Below are 17,023 nucleotides of genomic sequence, written 5' to 3' on the forward strand. Positions count from 1 at the left end.
TGTGCCAATTTACACAAGATAAATGGTTTCTGCTGCTCAAAACTTAATTCAAGACCCCACAGTATGTAGACAACAACATCATCTTTGCAGCAAATTTGTAGCAAATTGTCCATTGTCGCCAAAGGACAATTAGGTAACAATGAAACAGAGGTTCACCACTACCAGCTAAGAGCTGCAAATTTCTGTCAAATTGAAAAAATGAATGGGAAAAATACTTCCAGAACCAAGAGGACTTAAAAAGTGGGGCGGGCACTGTCGTGCACTTTTCTACACTCTCACATCTTTCTTTTTTATTATAATGAAATAATGAAGACCAGAGGGATTATGATAGCAAAATGTTTATTATGATAACAAAATGTTCATTTTCAGCATGCCACCTAATTAGAAGGTGCACTAATTTTTTTCCAAGTCATTAAATAAACAACAAAATTATTTAAAAAATAAACGTGTTTACGTTTGTAATTTCAACATATTAAAACTTGGACAAAAAACATCTGCTGGGATACAAATATGTGGAGATGATGAAAACAAAAGGCCACCAGCATAGCTTGAAGGAGAAATATTAATAATTGCTATTTACCCATTTGTAAAATGGTGCATATAAAATCCATGGATCTTACACAAAATTCATTTTAAAATCATAGAACTTTAACACCTCGCCAGGAAATAAAAGGTAGGCAAATATAAAAATAAAACCAGTTTGAAATGTCCATAACCCACATGAAAAGACATAAATCAAGCAATAAACAACATCTTATTAGAAAGGCAGTTGTGTTCAAATTTGCATCGCCCTCCTGACCATGTTAAGCCCTATATACAGTATACAATAAAACACGTTATATTTGCTTAAATCTGTGTGCACTCTGATTGTGTGAACATAATAGGCTGGTTTTAGCACCTACTGTAGATAAGTAGTTCTAAAAATCTTTAGAACAGCACTGGACTTAATTCGAACCTCTGGCTCCAAGGGTTCATGTTTAACTGCACTCTAAAGCTATGTAATCAAAAAAATCCCAGTACAGATGGTACATTGCGACAGTTTGTGCCAAATTGTATTACTTCCGTGTACATAATGTTCCTACAAAACTAATTATTGCACTTTGAACATTTAAATCCAGTGCTGGGAAGTAACCAGTGATCATAATAAAAGCTAAAGGATTTGATATTCAGTCAAAAAAGAGCTGAGGTAAACATAAAACCTCTTTCATGATCAACTATTCTATGATCATTTGGTGCAATAATTAATAGCAATAAAAGTTTTCCTCGCCACTACCTCTACTCAAAACTAAAACAAATACAAAACAATTTTAGAGCCAGAGATGTATAAATTATGTCTCTACAAGCATGATTGAGTCATGAAAACAGACAACGGTCTGTTTTCTTTTAATCTTTGTTTTCATAGCGCTCTTTTGTAATTATGATCATTTGGAAAGCTAATGAGAGACAGATAGCATGGTAAAATAATTTCAGTCCGTCACTTTAGCAGCCTCAAAGTTGACTGCGAGTTTCCTGTTTCTCCTCTTGGAGGCTGAGCCAGGCGTGTGAGTGTTGGTGCTTTGCCTGGGTGTCTTAGGTGTGGTTGGGGTGGGCTTCTCTGCAGGCTCATGGGTGTGTGTCTGGGTCTTGTAATCTGATGGGGGCACTGAAGCAGAAGAAGCTGGTTGATTGAGTCCACTGCCCTCGATCTGACCAGCATTGGCAGAGCTGGTTGACAGCTGTTTTACCTCTTGGTTCCTGGATTGGCCTGAAACTCGCTTCTTGGTCACCTAAAGACATAATATCATGTTATAGCTAGAGCAGAGTCCATTGTCAAGAGAAACATCTATCCATCTAAAAGGCATCTATGGTGTAGCAGAGGCAAATATGGACAAATATTTAGTTGACCACCAATCAACTTTTGCACCAACATTCATATTTAAAAGCAAATATAAGGCTAAAGAAGCATAAAACTTTCTTGCCTGGAGGGGAACAAACTGGTTATGAGATCCGCCGGCTGCAGTGGATGCAGGGGGCCATGCTCCGGGGAATGTTCCTCCATAGAACGGCTGCCCCTGGTGAGGAAGTTGCATACCCCAGTGAAGAGGTCCAAAGCCTTGTGGGGGCATCAAAAGACCACCTGTGTAAATAAAACAGATCAAAAGTAAATTGACATACATCTGCATGAGAAGAACAAGATATTTAATTGAGATTTAACAGCATCAGAACAATGCGATTACTCAAAACCAATCTCAAGGACATGCTTTAGTGTATAAAATGGGAATACAAAAGGCAAACACCTGGTGGCTGACTAAACATAGAGGGATGAGGTGCGAGAGGCCTCATCTGCTGAACTGCAGGGAATGTGGAAGGAGGCAGTGGGAATGAACCCAACGAGATCTGCAGAAGACCAGGAAGACTTCAATCAGCACGGACTAAACTAATACTGAATAAATATCAATACAGACTGTCTTACTGTATTCTGATCATATGAGAAAAGACTTGAATTGCATCCATAAACAACATTCATCACTGTTTTAATGAGCTAGTACATATTTGACAATGCATTCAGTGACAGTTACCAAGCGTTGAAGGGCAAAGAGCGCAGCTTTCTCTTTGGCTTCAGTTTCAGAATGACACTGAGGACCGTGCACCAGCAGACCATTCGATAACTTCACCTGACACACTGTTAGACTCTACAGAACAAGAAAGAGAACGAATTAGATGAAATATGAAAATATGGGTGGGGAGAAAACAAAAAAAGGTAAAGGCTTATGTCTAGTGACCTTAAAGGAACAGTTCACGCTTTAACTTAGCAAAAGTGAAAACAGTGGCCTGGGTAGCTCAGCAAGTTAAGACACTGACTACCACATCTGGTGTTGCAAGTTTTAATCCAGGGTGTGCTGAGTGACTCTAGAAAGGCTTCTAAGCAACCAATTGGCCCGGTTGCTAGAGTGGACAGTCACATTGGGTTAACCTCCTCATGGTCGCCATAATGTGGTTCTCGCTCTCAGTGGGGTGCGTGGCGAGTTGTGCATGGATGCCGCGGAGAATAGCGTGAAGCCTCCACACGTGTTAGGTCTCCGTGGTAATGTGCTCAACAAGCCACTTGATAAAATGCATGGATTGATGGTCTTAAATGTGGAGGCAACTGAGATTAGTCCTCCACCACATGGATTGAGTCACTACACCACCACAAGGACTTAGAATGAATCGGGAATTCCAAATTGGGGAGAAAAAATAAAGCAAATGCGAAAACAGTGCAAGTTCTCACTCAAATGCTTGAATGAGCGTCTCTCTTGCACTCATGAACAGGCAAAGAAGAGCTATGGTGGAAGATTTTAAACTGTAAAACAACTTGAATTTCGGATCGTTTCTCACCAAAACCTATCACACAGTATGGGCTTGGTTATGTAAATCAACCAAAACTGATTTTCATTTTTTATTGTATTTTGTGTCCATTTGTTCCAGTGTATTCTCAATGCAATATTAGATTGCAAGGAGATTAAACAGACAGAAGAGGAGCTTGTGAGACTGGCTGACCTGTCTGTTGTGGACGAAGGCAAACTCTGGAGGTCCCATCCCTAGACCCATGCACACCCGGCCGAGCTCAGCAGCTATGCTGGGCAGGATGGGAGGCTGGCCTGCCAGAGGAAGTGCTGGGGCCTCAGTCTGAGGTGTGTTTATCCGAGCAGCTGTGTGACATAGCAGACTCAATTATGCACTATGCACATTTGATATACAATGGGCAACATCTCAGGTATAAGATTGGATAAAATTAAAGTCCAGTTCATGAATATTTTATTGACTCCACCTAAATCTTGCACATTGATTGTGATTGGTGGATATTCTGAAGTACCTAGCTTTTTGCTGGAGCGTCTTTTGCTCTGTTGTTGCTGTTGGGCGGTGGAGGTTTCTGAATTCTGGCCTCCAAAGAGTGTAGTAGAATCAGGGGCAGATGAACTTGTTGCAGAGTTGTCAATTTTCAACATTTCTTTCAACACCAGAGTTCCCTTCTGCTCAGAGGAAAACATATTTAAATTAAAATCATCATGCTTTCAAAATCATCATGCTTAACTGCCCCATACTTTACAACCATTCTATAAAATACTGTAGTCACAAAAAACACACTTTGCATACCATGGCAAAGGAATGTGGAGAGAGAGGCTCTCCAGATTGGCTCTTGGGCTCTTTAGGTGGATGGTACTGGGTGGGCTCAGGCTCCTTTGAGATCATCAGATTGGCTATTAGCTCTTCAAATTCTGTGGATACCTGTAACCAAACAATACGTGTAAGATTAAAGTTATATAATAAATAAATATGTATCTATTTTGGCAATCTGCTGTCCAACAGGCCACAAACAGGTAAGAGAAAAATGTATCTCAATAATTTACAAAATATAGGAAATAGAGCTGTCGGAATTAATGCGTTAAAGAATACGATTAATAAAAAGGGGTAAAAAGTTGATTTATCTTAATTGCCATTAACACATTTAACGTTAATAGAGCATAAACTAGCATAAACACTGGCTGGAAGGGTGGAACCTCTGTAATGTGTCGATGTGTCCACCCGGAGTCATTACACTGACACACACAACACATAAACTAGTGCTTCCATGTCAGTGATAAAATGATGGAGAAAGGAGCTCTTTACTCTATTAGATGTATGAAACAAGTCCATATGGGACTTGTGATTGAAATCAAGTATTTCTTGGCCTATGTAAGGCACATTTTAATTAACACAGAAGATGGTCAAGTCTTAACTAATCACCAAATGTAGAATGAGATGTTTTTATTTACAAGCGTAAGTTCAAAGTGGCACATGATACTGGTGCTGATGCCCTGACCAGAATCATAAATGCGGCTTCAAAATTGCTATATCATTGCAGATAGCCATTGTCTGCCGGCTGATTAATATTGTGGAGGATGAGACTTTATGAGATTTAATTCCCAATGCAATTAATATCCAACCTATGGGGATACTAGTTCTTTCAATTAGTCAAACTTCCACTTAGACTTTGGGAAACATTTAAATGTTTCTTGAATTGGTGCTATTTTAGTGCATTTCTATCTTTATACTGTTGAAGGCTTTGTTTGAAAAATGTTAATAAAGCATTATATTGTTGTTACATATTGATTTGTTTTCTTTCCTAAGATGGAAATAAATGCATTTTGACAGGAAATAGTATATATAATGTCAAATTTCAGCACTTTCTAAATCTGCAATTAATCACAATTAAAAAATGTATCGACTGACAACAGCACTACTATTACATGTGAGCCTCAAGGAACATATAAAATCATTTTAAAAAGGCATGTAATGACTCTTTAAACAGTAAAAAATTATGCGATTAATGACAATTTTAAATCGACTGATAGCACTGATCACACAATAACATTATAAAGTTAATGTCCGGTAATGCGGTAATCCGATATTATATTAAAACGTACATTTTCTCTTCTCTAGGCACCGAGTCACTGGGAGACAAAAAGAGCAAATAAACAAGATGATTTTTTTATATTAACAATAAATTGTCTCAACATAGTCCATGTTTCATGTTTGTTCTATATTAGGCTACACTGCATTAATAAATATGCATTATTTGGATGTGCAAACATAGGCACATTCCTAGAATGCCTATGCATACTTTTAGGATATTTGGACACCCCTTTGTGGTAAAAATCACTGTAACGCATTGCCTCTCGTCGAATATTGATTGAATTTATCTATTTGATTCAGAATGCCTCTGGTGACCAGAAAATGTACAATGGCAAAACTACACAAACATATCTGTGTAATTAAGTATTGCTTAATATTCATGTTACAGACGTGACCGAAGAATATATAAGTAAACTGACTTGTTAATCAGCAAGCTGTTATCTGTTTGAGTCGGGATACGGCATGAAGCTATTGAAGAGTGAATGTATTTTATTTTATACCTTATCTGAAGGCCCCTGTGGGAGAGCAGCATTCAAATTTTCATTTCTCTTCAGCAGTCTAATATTGCCACCTGCAGCCTGCAAAATCAATAACATTTATTAGGTATAGCATATATAAGAGGAAATTTATCATAAGACTTGACTTTGGATCACTCTATATTACAAATAGCAACTGATCAGCTGATGATACTACAGGTAGGTGTTGTTTGACAGCTGATCTATGCAGTGCAGTGGCGTACGAAAGCTTACAGGTTTGTTGGATGAGTCGTTGCCTTGGCTCTGTTTACTTTGTACCTCCAGTTGCCGCTGTTGTGGCTCTGATCCACTGCTTTTCCAAGCCTGTTACAAATAACACCAGGTAATAATCATACACTACAACTAACAAACACTGCAAATAATAAACACACACTTGCAAACAGACAGTATGTGGTACAGTTAGATTGAATAAAGACTAACATTGTTTTGCCAGTGAGCAGGTGATTTCTGGGGTATTCCTGAACTCTGCAGAGACTGCCACACATTACTGAACTCCATCTCTGTACTAGAGCCCTATAGGAACACACAAATGTGTTTCAGGTGTTTTAAATGTATTATATGCATACATTCACACAGACACACAGACACACATTTAAACACAGTCTGTACCTTGTGTTGGTTTTTCTGGTTGAGGGCTTTATGAGTAGAGTGTCTGTTGCCCTGTGTGTCAGCCCTGAGATTAAAACTTTGTCGGCCATTCTGCTGCTGTCAATAGGAAATTCAACATTGTTAGATAATTCACACACAGAACAACATACTTCCCTTTAACAGTGTATGTAGTTTCTGTGAATGTTGAAAATGTTGCACAGACAATAGGGCTGTGAATAAATATAGATTTTCCAATGCATCTTAATTTGAACAATCTCAGTATTGATTCTCAAACCCCAGGATCGATGTATTTGCCAACCAAAATGTGATTAAATCACTTGCATATGAGACCACATTTCAGGCTATGTGACCAAACATCTGTGATGAGCCACTGGCTGGTAAATGTTTAGATTTCACTCACCAGTGATTGAGTAGTAGTGGTGGTGAAGATGTTCAGCACTGAGAATATTTGACTGCATGTTGAGACTAAAAGTTTGGTTTGACAAATTCGGTGTAATGCGTGTCCAAATACGAGATCCACGCAATCCATTTGTCATTAAAAAATGTCTCTTTTAATACCTTTTCTTTTATTTACACTCAGTTGTGGTAAAAACAAAACAAAAAATAAACATTTGTTGTGCTGTAGTAAAGACACCTCCACATAAATTGGCACCTTTAGATTTGTGAATGAAAGGGGCAAGGGCTTGCACCCCTGTAGCCCCTATTCTGGGCATGTCAGTGGGTCAGAAGTTTACATACACTAGGTTAACTGTGCTTTTAAGCAGCTTGGAAAATTCCAGAAAATGTCAAGCATTTAGACAATTAGATTCTGATAGGAGGTGTATTGAATTGGCGGTGTACCTGATGTATTTTAAGGCCTACCTTCAAACTCAGTGCTTCTTTACTTGACATCATGGGAAAATCAAAAGAAATTAGCCAAGACCTTTTTTGGTGCGAAAAGAGCAAATCAATCCCAGAACAACAGCAAAGGACCTTGTGAAGATGCTGAAGGAAACAGGTAGACAAGTATCTATATCCACAGTAAAACAAATCCTATATCAACATATGCTGTAAGCTGCTCTGCAAGGAAGAAGCCACTGCTCCAAAACCACCATAAAAAAGACAGACTACAGTTTGAAAGTGCACATGGGGACAAATATCTTTTTTGAGAAATGTCCTCTGGTCTAATGAAACAAAAATTGTACTCTTTGGCCATAATGTCCATTGATATGTTTGGAGTAAAAAGGGTGAGCCTTGCAAGCCGAAGAACAGCATCCCAACCATGAAGCAAGGGGGTGCTATGCTGCAGCAGGGCCTGGTGCACTTCACAAAATATATGGCATCATGAGGAAGGAAATTTTGGGTATTTTCAAGCAAAATCTCAAGACATCAGCCAGGAAGTTAAAGCTTGTTCGCAAATGGGTCTTCCAAATAGACAATGACCCCAAACATACCTCCACAGTTGTGGCAAAATGGCTTAAGGACAACAAACTCAAGGTACTGGAGTGACCATCACAAAGCCCTGACCTCAATCTGATAGAAAGTTTGTTGGCAGAACTGGAAAAAGTGTGTACGATCAAGGAGGCCTACAAACCTGACTCAGTTACACCAGTTCTGTCTGGAGGAATGGGCCAAAATTCCAGCAACTTATTGTGAGAAGCTTGTGGAAGGTTACCCAAAACGTTTGAACAAAGTTAAACAATATAAAAGCAATGTTACCAAAATATTAACAAAGTGTATGTAAACATCTGACCCACTGGGTATGTGATGAAAGAAATAAAAGCTGAAATAAAACATTCTCTCTACTATTATTCTGACATTTCACGTTCTTTTTAGTTTTATTTACAATTTTTATTGATTCCATACAACAAGCCAAACAGAAATAATAGAAAATGTGGAATGAAATGTAATGAAATTAAATTTAGTCCCGACATTATTGCCGACATGTTCAGCATCTCTCGCCACATTTACTGCACCTCTCAGACTAAAATGACTTCCAGGCTTGCGGCCTGTTCGGAGGCATCAGCTAGAGCATGTAAGTGTCTTTTAATGTCTCCAGCGCCCGAGGATTTTGAATTTTTTGACATATTGTCCTCCTAGAACATTTATGGAATAGAGTTTATCGAATCTCAATGGTGTATGTCATTAAAAGTGTTAAAACTAGCAAAGTGAGCAGAGCTCGCTGTTCACACGATCCTCGGTGAAATGATTGACATTTGACATTCTTAAATGGTGACCCTGACAGGAAATTTTTTCTACAATTAAATGTCAGGAATTGTGAAAAATGTTAATATGCTAAAACGTTTAAATGTATTTGGCTAAGGTGTATGTAAACTTCTGACTTCAACTGTATATATTATTTGTAATTATTTAAATATACCTAAGCATTGAAAAAACAATACTAAAAGTGGCTTTAGAATCCAATGTATTTTTTATTTGCATATTGCTGAACATAAGCCAGTCATTGGCATACAGTTCACAACAATCCATTTTGAAATTGAATTTGTCAATCAGTCTGAGATTTATTATGAGGGCTTTTCTAAGGACCCGTCAATGTACACCAGGGATAAACAGATGGTTTTGGAGCGTCTCACTTTAGTTGCATCACGTCATATACATTTTTGGTCACTGTGTCAAGTTAAACGTAGTTTAATACTCATATTGAGAAATCACATATTGAGATCCCCAAGTTCTGATTTGCGCTCCATCAAGATGTGTTTTGAACGCAAGAATGTGTTCTCATCTTGTGCTATCTGCTGAAGGGTTGGTTTGTTCTCTGTAAAACCTGTGAGTTGCCAATACAGCTGAAGTTTCGCTTAGTGGCCACTGGAGAAAACGGGTGGTACTTCCTACTACTGAATTCCTCAGGAATCTTCCTTATTACGGTCTGGTGACATGATTAATTGAGAATTTTTTTATATATAATTAATTGCATTGAAATAAGTCGTTAAATCGACATCCCTAGTATTTATTGATGGAATACATGGATTTGTACATTTTTAAAAGCTAAAATTTGACCAAGATTATGAAAATGAATAAACTGTCAAATATTTCATAATGTATCTAGTTAGAAGTTCCCAGTATAATTAATAGCATCAGTGAGATTAGAATTTCTTTCATATATAAGTAGACATTATAACTGAAATATACCCATATGAATTTAATCAAAATCAGAATTGAAAGCTTGTGTTTTGTAATTTAATCAAATGAGGAAATCTGTATCATCAGCCATAACAGGCAGCATCAGTAAGCTAAGCTTAAACATATCATTTTAAAACACGTAATATTTTAGAGTTATGGTTATACTTTTTAAATAAAAGTTAATTTCATTAACACAGTTTAATAGGTTCATATATTTCTTTTAAATCTCATTTTCCCCCTTTCTGCCATTTTTTTAAAAGTTATAATCTACAGGATTATAAGAACATTATATAGAAAAGAAAACAATTGGGAAAATAGGACCAGCTAATGATGCGAGCCAGACTCAAACTCATGTTGCCCACATGAGAACCACAACAACATGTCCAACCATGAGGTCAAGGCTCCAACATAGCATATCTGAAATATTTATTCATGGTTCTACCTGCTAAGCTTTCATTTTAAGTATATTTAAAATGCGAGTCGAAATTATTGTTGTGGTAATTGACAGCATGCCACACATGTCGTCCACAGACCATCACGTTGAAAGAGTGACTGGTTAATTTAGATTGATGGCCACAAGAAGTGAGTCTGTCTTAATTACCAGTGTAGGTATAAACGGTGAACTTGGCGAGTGGTTAAGACCGCATAGCTGGCTCTTTTGTGCGGGATGCGAGGAAGAGGGCTGTGGTTTGACAACGGCAGTGAGTTTGTGTGAACCCTTTTCCTTCCTGCTGCCATGACTCAGGTTGATTAAGGCACTGGGGGGCAATCGATAGCCACGACCAGGAGAGCACCTGCACACAACACAAATAAACTAATTTAGTACAATGTCTATCACACAGACACAGGTAATGTCAGGTCTATTTAAAGTAAAACCTTGTACCTGATAGTGAGTCCTCCAGCAAACTCCTCATCAAACAGGACCTCATACAGAACTTCAGCCTCTCGTTCAGCTGAGGGACCAGGACAGAGAAAAACAGAGGTCTCCAGCAAATGCCAAAGAATGCCCAGAGAGTCAGACTGGGTGTTAGTTTATGCTTTTACCTCCTTTGATACCAATGACAGTTCCTCGAAGGCCGAGTGGAACAGAGAAATTCTCTCTGACGTTGACGACACGGTCAAACAGGTAATATTCTGCCTCAGGATCAGGAACTACACCATGCTGCTGCTCCAACGGCTGTACACACACGCACACATTTCCCTATGCACTATACACTCATTTAGATAAATATTATAATTTGGATGGATATGTTTCATATGATGGTGACCATATTTGGAATCTCCAACACAAGACATTTATAAACTAACTTAATTTCCACTCAAGCTGGCTGACTCTGCATATACTTTGACATGCACATACCCTGAAGAGCAGGTAAGGCTTCACAGTGACCCGCACTTTCTTGTTCATCTTCTTTGCCTATCACCCAGAGAAAAAAGTCCCAACGTCAGCATAAAGTCTGAAACTGTGATTCTTGAGGATCTAGGCATTTGTATGCGTTCCTCACCTTGGTTTGCTCCAGCTCCTCCTCAATCTTCTCCACAATGCCAGCGTCTAGGATCTGAAGATCACATGACGATCGGGAGGAAGAGCTGACGGGGTTAGTTTTAAGCCAGGTCTGGATCTCCTGGATCTTCTCAGCCCTGGAAGAGAAAGACCATACACAATCAAACATTCATCATTGCCAAATCACTTGACAATGATTTTCAGAGGGATGCAGGTGAAAAAAGTCCATAAACTTACTGAGCACTTTATTAGGAACACCAGTACACCGATTTATTGAAGTTATTAACTAATCAGCCAATTGTGTGGCAGCAGTGCAAGGCATAAAATAATGCAGATAAGGGTCAGGAGCTTCAGTTAATGTTCACATCAGCCAACAGAATGGGGGAAAAATGTGATCTCCATGATTTCAACAGTGGCATGATTTTTGGTGCCAGACGGGCTGGTTTGAGTATTTCTGTAACTGCTGATCCCCTGGGATTTTCACACACACAACAGACTCTCTAGTTTACTCAGAATGGTGTCAAAAACAAAAAACATCCAGTAAGCTGCAGTTTTGCCGACAAAAATGCTTTTTGTCAAAATTGATGTGAGATCTGGCAATGTATTGGGACCATAGTGTTTCTAATAATAAGCTCAGTGTATATAGAACAGTACAGTTTTTGGTAATACAGCAATATTAAAGTAGGACATAGATTCTGCTTATTAATGCTTTTTTGAACAGATTTAGGTAGCAGTGTCACTATTAGGTAGTACTGCCATGACAATACTGAAATAAGTTACAATTACTCCATTATCATGTTTTGGACAATTATTTGTGTGCCTGGCACATCCTAGACTGACTAATTATATAATGGAAGAACAGATTAAAAAAAAAGCTCACCCATTCTCATCCTCTCCTGGCCAGATGTCATCTTCATAAAAGAAGTCATCGTGACTATTTCTCGCAACAAAGTCAAACACTTCTGAAAATCTGTGACACAAGGATGCAACTTTGTTAAAATATAAATTTAAATACTCCAGGGTACAACCACACACACACACACACACACACACACACACACACACACACATCACTGAGAAACATTTTGTGGTTAGGCGAATATAGCAGAAAAGTACTTTCTAAATTAAGTTAAAGCATGAACTTGAAAATATCAAGTAATTTCCACATTTGTACTCAATTCAAACATTTTAAAAATGTATGCTCTAGTTTTTAAGTAAATATTATTTTTGATTGTTTGTTTGTTATCTTTACAATGCTTAATCATATACCAATCCTAAAGTAGAAAACCTTGTCATATATGAAATTAAATATGTACATTTCTAATGAACCTGCATGGTTTAACTGTTTGCAAGTTTATTTACAATATTTTTATTGTTGATTTCTTTACATTTTGGAACTTCTTGTTTTGTGAAGATTGAAGTTCATTTTCTACTCAATTACCCTTTCATGATAAAAAATAAATTCTGTTGTTACCGTCATTGTGTTTTGAGGACCAAGTGTCTTGTTTGTGTGTACAGCTCTTGATCTTGTTTCTAACGTCATTAAAGCCTGGGGATTTTCTCTAAGAGAATAGCACGAATTGAACTTCCCAGTGGAAGGCTTCCGAGTGCCATGTGGTACATGACTAAGTACTTTAAAAAAAGCAATGTTAGTACATTGCTGAAATAGTTGTACACTTTAAAAGCATGGCTTAATTCGGTGCTACATTGCTTAAGTAAAATTATATTTAAAGTAAAGCCCACTCCTAAAAAATGTCTGTGTACACACCTTTCTAAATATTCAGATAACAGTTCCTCTACAGCAGCAGAGTAGAGCCACTCCTTTTCTGTTCTCTTGGTGTATCCAGGAACTTCCTCATTCTTCTTGTTGAACTTGAGATTAAGGCCCACATTCACTTTCTGCTCCCCATGAGGACTAAATGGAGGGAAGAAATAGCATAAGATTCCAACAGATAAAAACAAGGACTCACACATCATCTCAAAATTAGGCCAAATATTATTAGACAAGACTGCGTCTAATTCTTTCAGATCCTCATCCAAATGGTTAAGGTGAGCTATAGCCTCTGCATACATAGCTGAATAAGCATTCAAATATATAATACAGAAGTGTCAGGTAAGCTTTATATAGTACAAATACTGTGCAGACATTTGAAATAACATGTACAGTCTTGTAGTTCCACGAGACTTGGAAACTCCTTGTTCTCATGAGAATTACATTTCAATGTAGGATTTGTAATCCGTAAAATGGCAGAACATGTTAAAATTCGGGAACCTTCTTACACAAAGCAAGCAACATTTATTCTAAATCTGAATTGCACTGACTTCTTCTTGGATCCTCTTCCGATGAAAATGCTACCGGAGAACCTTGAGACGAGGTAGCTAGTGATTCCGAGGCGGGAGGCAAGCACATACCCGGGACTGTACTTCACAGAGTATTTCTGAATGAAATGCAAAAGACTATTGGTAAAATATTGAATATAAACATTATAGAAATCTAGACAAAAAGTCTAAGACAATAAAAATAACATCAACAAATCAAGATAACTGGAGACTTTTATGGTTCAGTTGCACTGTGCAAAGTGGGGAATCTGTATTAATTCAAGCATTACGTGCTGGTTCTGTATTAAGGCATCAAGTTGAGGATCACATGGTATAGAGAAGACCACTCTGACTCGTCCCTCACTGATGACATCACTAGAGTCTTGCACCTACAGCAAACATCATTACATAATTGAAATTAAACAATTATTTAAAAACAATTATTGACAGAATATTGTAACTGGTCTGGAGAGATCATTGGTGGTACATACATCTCCTATTGCACCATAATATGGGTTTCCAACCATAAATACTGAGGTTCCTGGGGGGAAAAGCTCCTCCAATGTCTTGAAGTGCGCCACTGAAGAGTCAGAGGCTTTGATATCCTGTAGTACAAAAAATACAAACTTAAAACAGAAATCAAGACAGAGGGGAAATGCTTAAGATGTGTCCACTGAATCAGCTTTTCTTTGTACAAAAGGTTTTTAGTTAAAATTCAAGATGGTTTTTCAAAACAGCACCAACAGTTCTACTGTATAAGGCATTCATATGGACAGACTAGATGAGTTTTTACCTTCACAATGGTCTGGTATGGATAGGGCAGGACCTGTTTGGCAAACTGCTTCTCCAAACGGACCTTTCCGCTCTGACCGATGACATACTTCCTGCCTGTCAGCAGCTGGGCGTATACTACCACATCCGTCTCACTGATCACAATGCCTTTACGCTTGCCGAAGCTGAAAAGAAGAAAACCTTTAGCATTTTACACAAACATACGGACACTCAAACAATACATGTACATGCAACCTCACTGAATTCAGAAATATTCAGTGTATTTCTAAGATAATGAACATGCAGAAATAATGTGCACACATAGGCCATTCAGACGAGTTGCTCTTAAAGGGGTCATGACATGAGGAACCAATTTTTCCTTGATCTTTTGACATATAAGAGGTCATTGTTATACTGAAAGTTTCAGAACTTCTCCCTCATGGTAAAAATTGTATTTGTTGAAACCATGCTGCCAAAATGACTTGTTTTCTACTTCCTCCATATTGTGATGTTATACTGTTAGACTTTTGCACCTGACCGCACATCAACATCTACTTCACCTTTTCACTTCTGTTGCTCGCCCAGTAGTGGTAAGCAATGAGATGGCAAGCAGAGAGAGCAGGTCAGTCAAGAGGAGTCATAACAGTGGGCATGTACTGTCAAGTCTTAAAGGAAAAGCAGCTCCAAAACGGAGCGTTTCTGACAGAGGGTCAGAATGAGGGTGGAAAAGATCATGTTTTACAAATATAGGAATGTTGTGAAAAAACTTTACTAGTAATTAGGAATGTTCCGATTCCATCTTTTTGAGAATGAGTACCGATACTTTTTTAGTACTCTGATACCGTTTTCTGAACTCAATATCAGCAGTTTATTTCAATTTAATCATCAAAATTGTGTTTATATAAATACATTAATTAAAACTTTAATCAAATGAATGTATAACAATTAATTTTCAACATGATATTGTAATATTTTTATCAAATGAATTAATTTTATACAGAACCTCAGAGCAATCTAAAATACATTGAAGTTATATTTCATCAAATAAAGTGCTGCACTACAGAGCATCACAGATGTGAGATATTGCTTAAATATAATACAATTACTATTGATGTATTATTATTATTATTATTAGTAGTAGTAGTAGTAGTAGTAGCAGCAGCACAGTGAATATTACATAACTATATAGGAGTTCTGTCATACTTTTTTCATTTAAATTGAGCTTTTATTTTGAAGTGTTTTTGTGTCGTTATGACCAAGGAGCTATGACGGCAGATTCTCAATCCAGAAAAACGGGTCGCTACGTGAATCACAGCAATTATTCAACTGCAAAAGGCTACTGTATAAATAAATAAATATGTAGTCTGTAACTGACTCATGCTAAAAAGTGAATTAGTGCTTTGCCGGCTCTCATCTGCTACAAACAAAGCATGTGATGCTCATAATAGTGTTTTCAGTGTATGAGCCAAGGATGTATGAGCAGTTTGTGTCTCTATGCCTGAACAAAACCTGCTCCACACATTCACAGGCACTAACATTTAAAACGCTGCACGTGCAAACAACCTTTTTATCTCATTAAATCGCAGCTTTTGCTGTTAAATAATCTCACTAGGACATGACGTTATTTTAATTTGTAAGATGAACGTTTACATAATGACATTTGTACATCAGATGATATTGTTTTTTGGTATCGGAGCATCTTTACGAGTACAAGTACATGAGTGCGTATCAGACCCCATTACGATACCGGTGCATCCCATCTTGAAAATGTGGTGCTTGCCCGTGTAAAATTGTTATGTTAGAGCACTGTTAAACAGATTCTAAGTTGTTCTCAGTGTTTTAAGCACATTGTTATGCGCTGGCTGGTTGCTTACTGGCACAAATCAAAAGAGCCCACCCTGAAGTCATTCTGGTCCTTAGATATGGCTCAGGTCCCTCCTACAGTGTAAATCTATGGGACATCTGTTTTATTGGCCGCCAAGTGAAAACCATAAAAGCACAAGTCTGATCACTTAGACAAGTAATAGCATGGTTTCAAGTATCATCCATATCCAATTACACAATGATGATTCATCGACATTATAGACATTACAGTTTAATCGTCTGTTAATGCCTGATCTTCTGTAAAGCTGCTTTGAAATATGTGTTGTGAAAGGCGCTATACAAATAAAATTGACTTGAGATGTATTACTACAATGCATTATGTGAATGAACAGAGTTACATACTGCTCTGTGAGGCCTTGCACCTCTTTAACCCACTCCTTCTGCTCTTTATCAGTCAGATTGTTCACTTTAGCAGGGGGAGGGGTGTTCCCCAAATACAGCATCTGTGATCCTGTGGGTTCCTCTAACGAATACCTGCAAAGCAAAAAAGATACAGACAATGGATTAAAAGACAACGTTTGTTTGAGTTACATGTCTGTAAGGAACATATCACATCCGAAAATGTTCTGACAGGGAATATCCGACAGGAAATAAATGTCTAGAAATAGCAATACAACAAGCTACAGACTTACTTGATTTCTCCATCTGAAACAGCTACTACTCGAGCTTCCGTTAGATGGGGCCAGTTCACAAAAACAGGCTTTCCCAGAACCAGTGCTGCAACATTATCTACCTGCACCACAGTGGAACACAGATAATAACACATTACCATCAATTAAGCAGTTTTTAATATACTCCTTGAGAACCTTAAAACCTAACAAAATCCACTAGAAGTCAAGTTACGCAGCCTCCATTTAAAGGTACA

At 37.8% G+C, this 17,023-nt stretch overlaps 1 protein-coding gene across 3 annotated transcripts in view; it reads right to left on the reverse strand.

Moving 5' to 3' along the window:
• Positions 1 to 331: 331 nt before the first annotated feature.
• Positions 332 to 17,023, reverse strand: part of LOC127649549 (5'-3' exoribonuclease 1-like) — a 29,798-nt gene continuing 13,106 nt past the window's right edge. For 2 of the 3 annotated variants that reach the window (XM_052134706.1, XM_052134704.1), the window contains exons 19-42: positions 16,791 to 16,891; positions 16,501 to 16,632; positions 14,297 to 14,459; positions 13,995 to 14,108; positions 13,794 to 13,892; positions 13,507 to 13,622; positions 12,953 to 13,099; positions 12,065 to 12,154; positions 11,186 to 11,321; positions 11,041 to 11,097; positions 10,725 to 10,857; positions 10,564 to 10,633; positions 10,282 to 10,474; positions 6,561 to 6,656; positions 6,372 to 6,464; positions 6,165 to 6,254; positions 5,916 to 5,993; positions 4,117 to 4,248; positions 3,836 to 3,992; positions 3,520 to 3,671; positions 2,559 to 2,672; positions 2,277 to 2,376; positions 1,959 to 2,116; positions 332 to 1,766 (exon numbers count right to left, since the gene is read on the reverse strand). In XM_052134706.1, the coding sequence (XP_051990666.1) occupies positions 1,467 to 1,766; positions 1,959 to 2,116; positions 2,277 to 2,376; positions 2,559 to 2,672; positions 3,520 to 3,671; positions 3,836 to 3,992; positions 4,117 to 4,248; positions 5,916 to 5,993; positions 6,165 to 6,254; positions 6,372 to 6,464; positions 6,561 to 6,656; positions 10,282 to 10,474; positions 10,564 to 10,633; positions 10,725 to 10,857; positions 11,041 to 11,097; positions 11,186 to 11,321; positions 12,065 to 12,154; positions 12,953 to 13,099; positions 13,507 to 13,622; positions 13,794 to 13,892; positions 13,995 to 14,108; positions 14,297 to 14,459; positions 16,501 to 16,632; positions 16,791 to 16,891 (3,021 nt within the window). In that variant the 3' untranslated portion in view covers positions 332 to 1,466. The remainder of the gene's footprint in view (positions 1,767 to 1,958; positions 2,117 to 2,276; positions 2,377 to 2,558; positions 2,673 to 3,519; positions 3,672 to 3,835; positions 3,993 to 4,116; positions 4,249 to 5,915; positions 5,994 to 6,164; positions 6,255 to 6,371; positions 6,465 to 6,560; positions 6,657 to 10,281; positions 10,475 to 10,563; positions 10,634 to 10,724; positions 10,858 to 11,040; positions 11,098 to 11,185; positions 11,322 to 12,064; positions 12,155 to 12,952; positions 13,100 to 13,506; positions 13,623 to 13,793; positions 13,893 to 13,994; positions 14,109 to 14,296; positions 14,460 to 16,500; positions 16,633 to 16,790; positions 16,892 to 17,023) is intronic. The other variant, XM_052134705.1, reaches the window with a different exon arrangement.

Source organism: Xyrauchen texanus, chromosome 9, assembly GCF_025860055.1.
Source record: "Xyrauchen texanus isolate HMW12.3.18 chromosome 9, RBS_HiC_50CHRs, whole genome shotgun sequence".
NCBI classification, from domain to species: Eukaryota; Metazoa; Chordata; class Actinopteri; order Cypriniformes; family Catostomidae; genus Xyrauchen; species Xyrauchen texanus.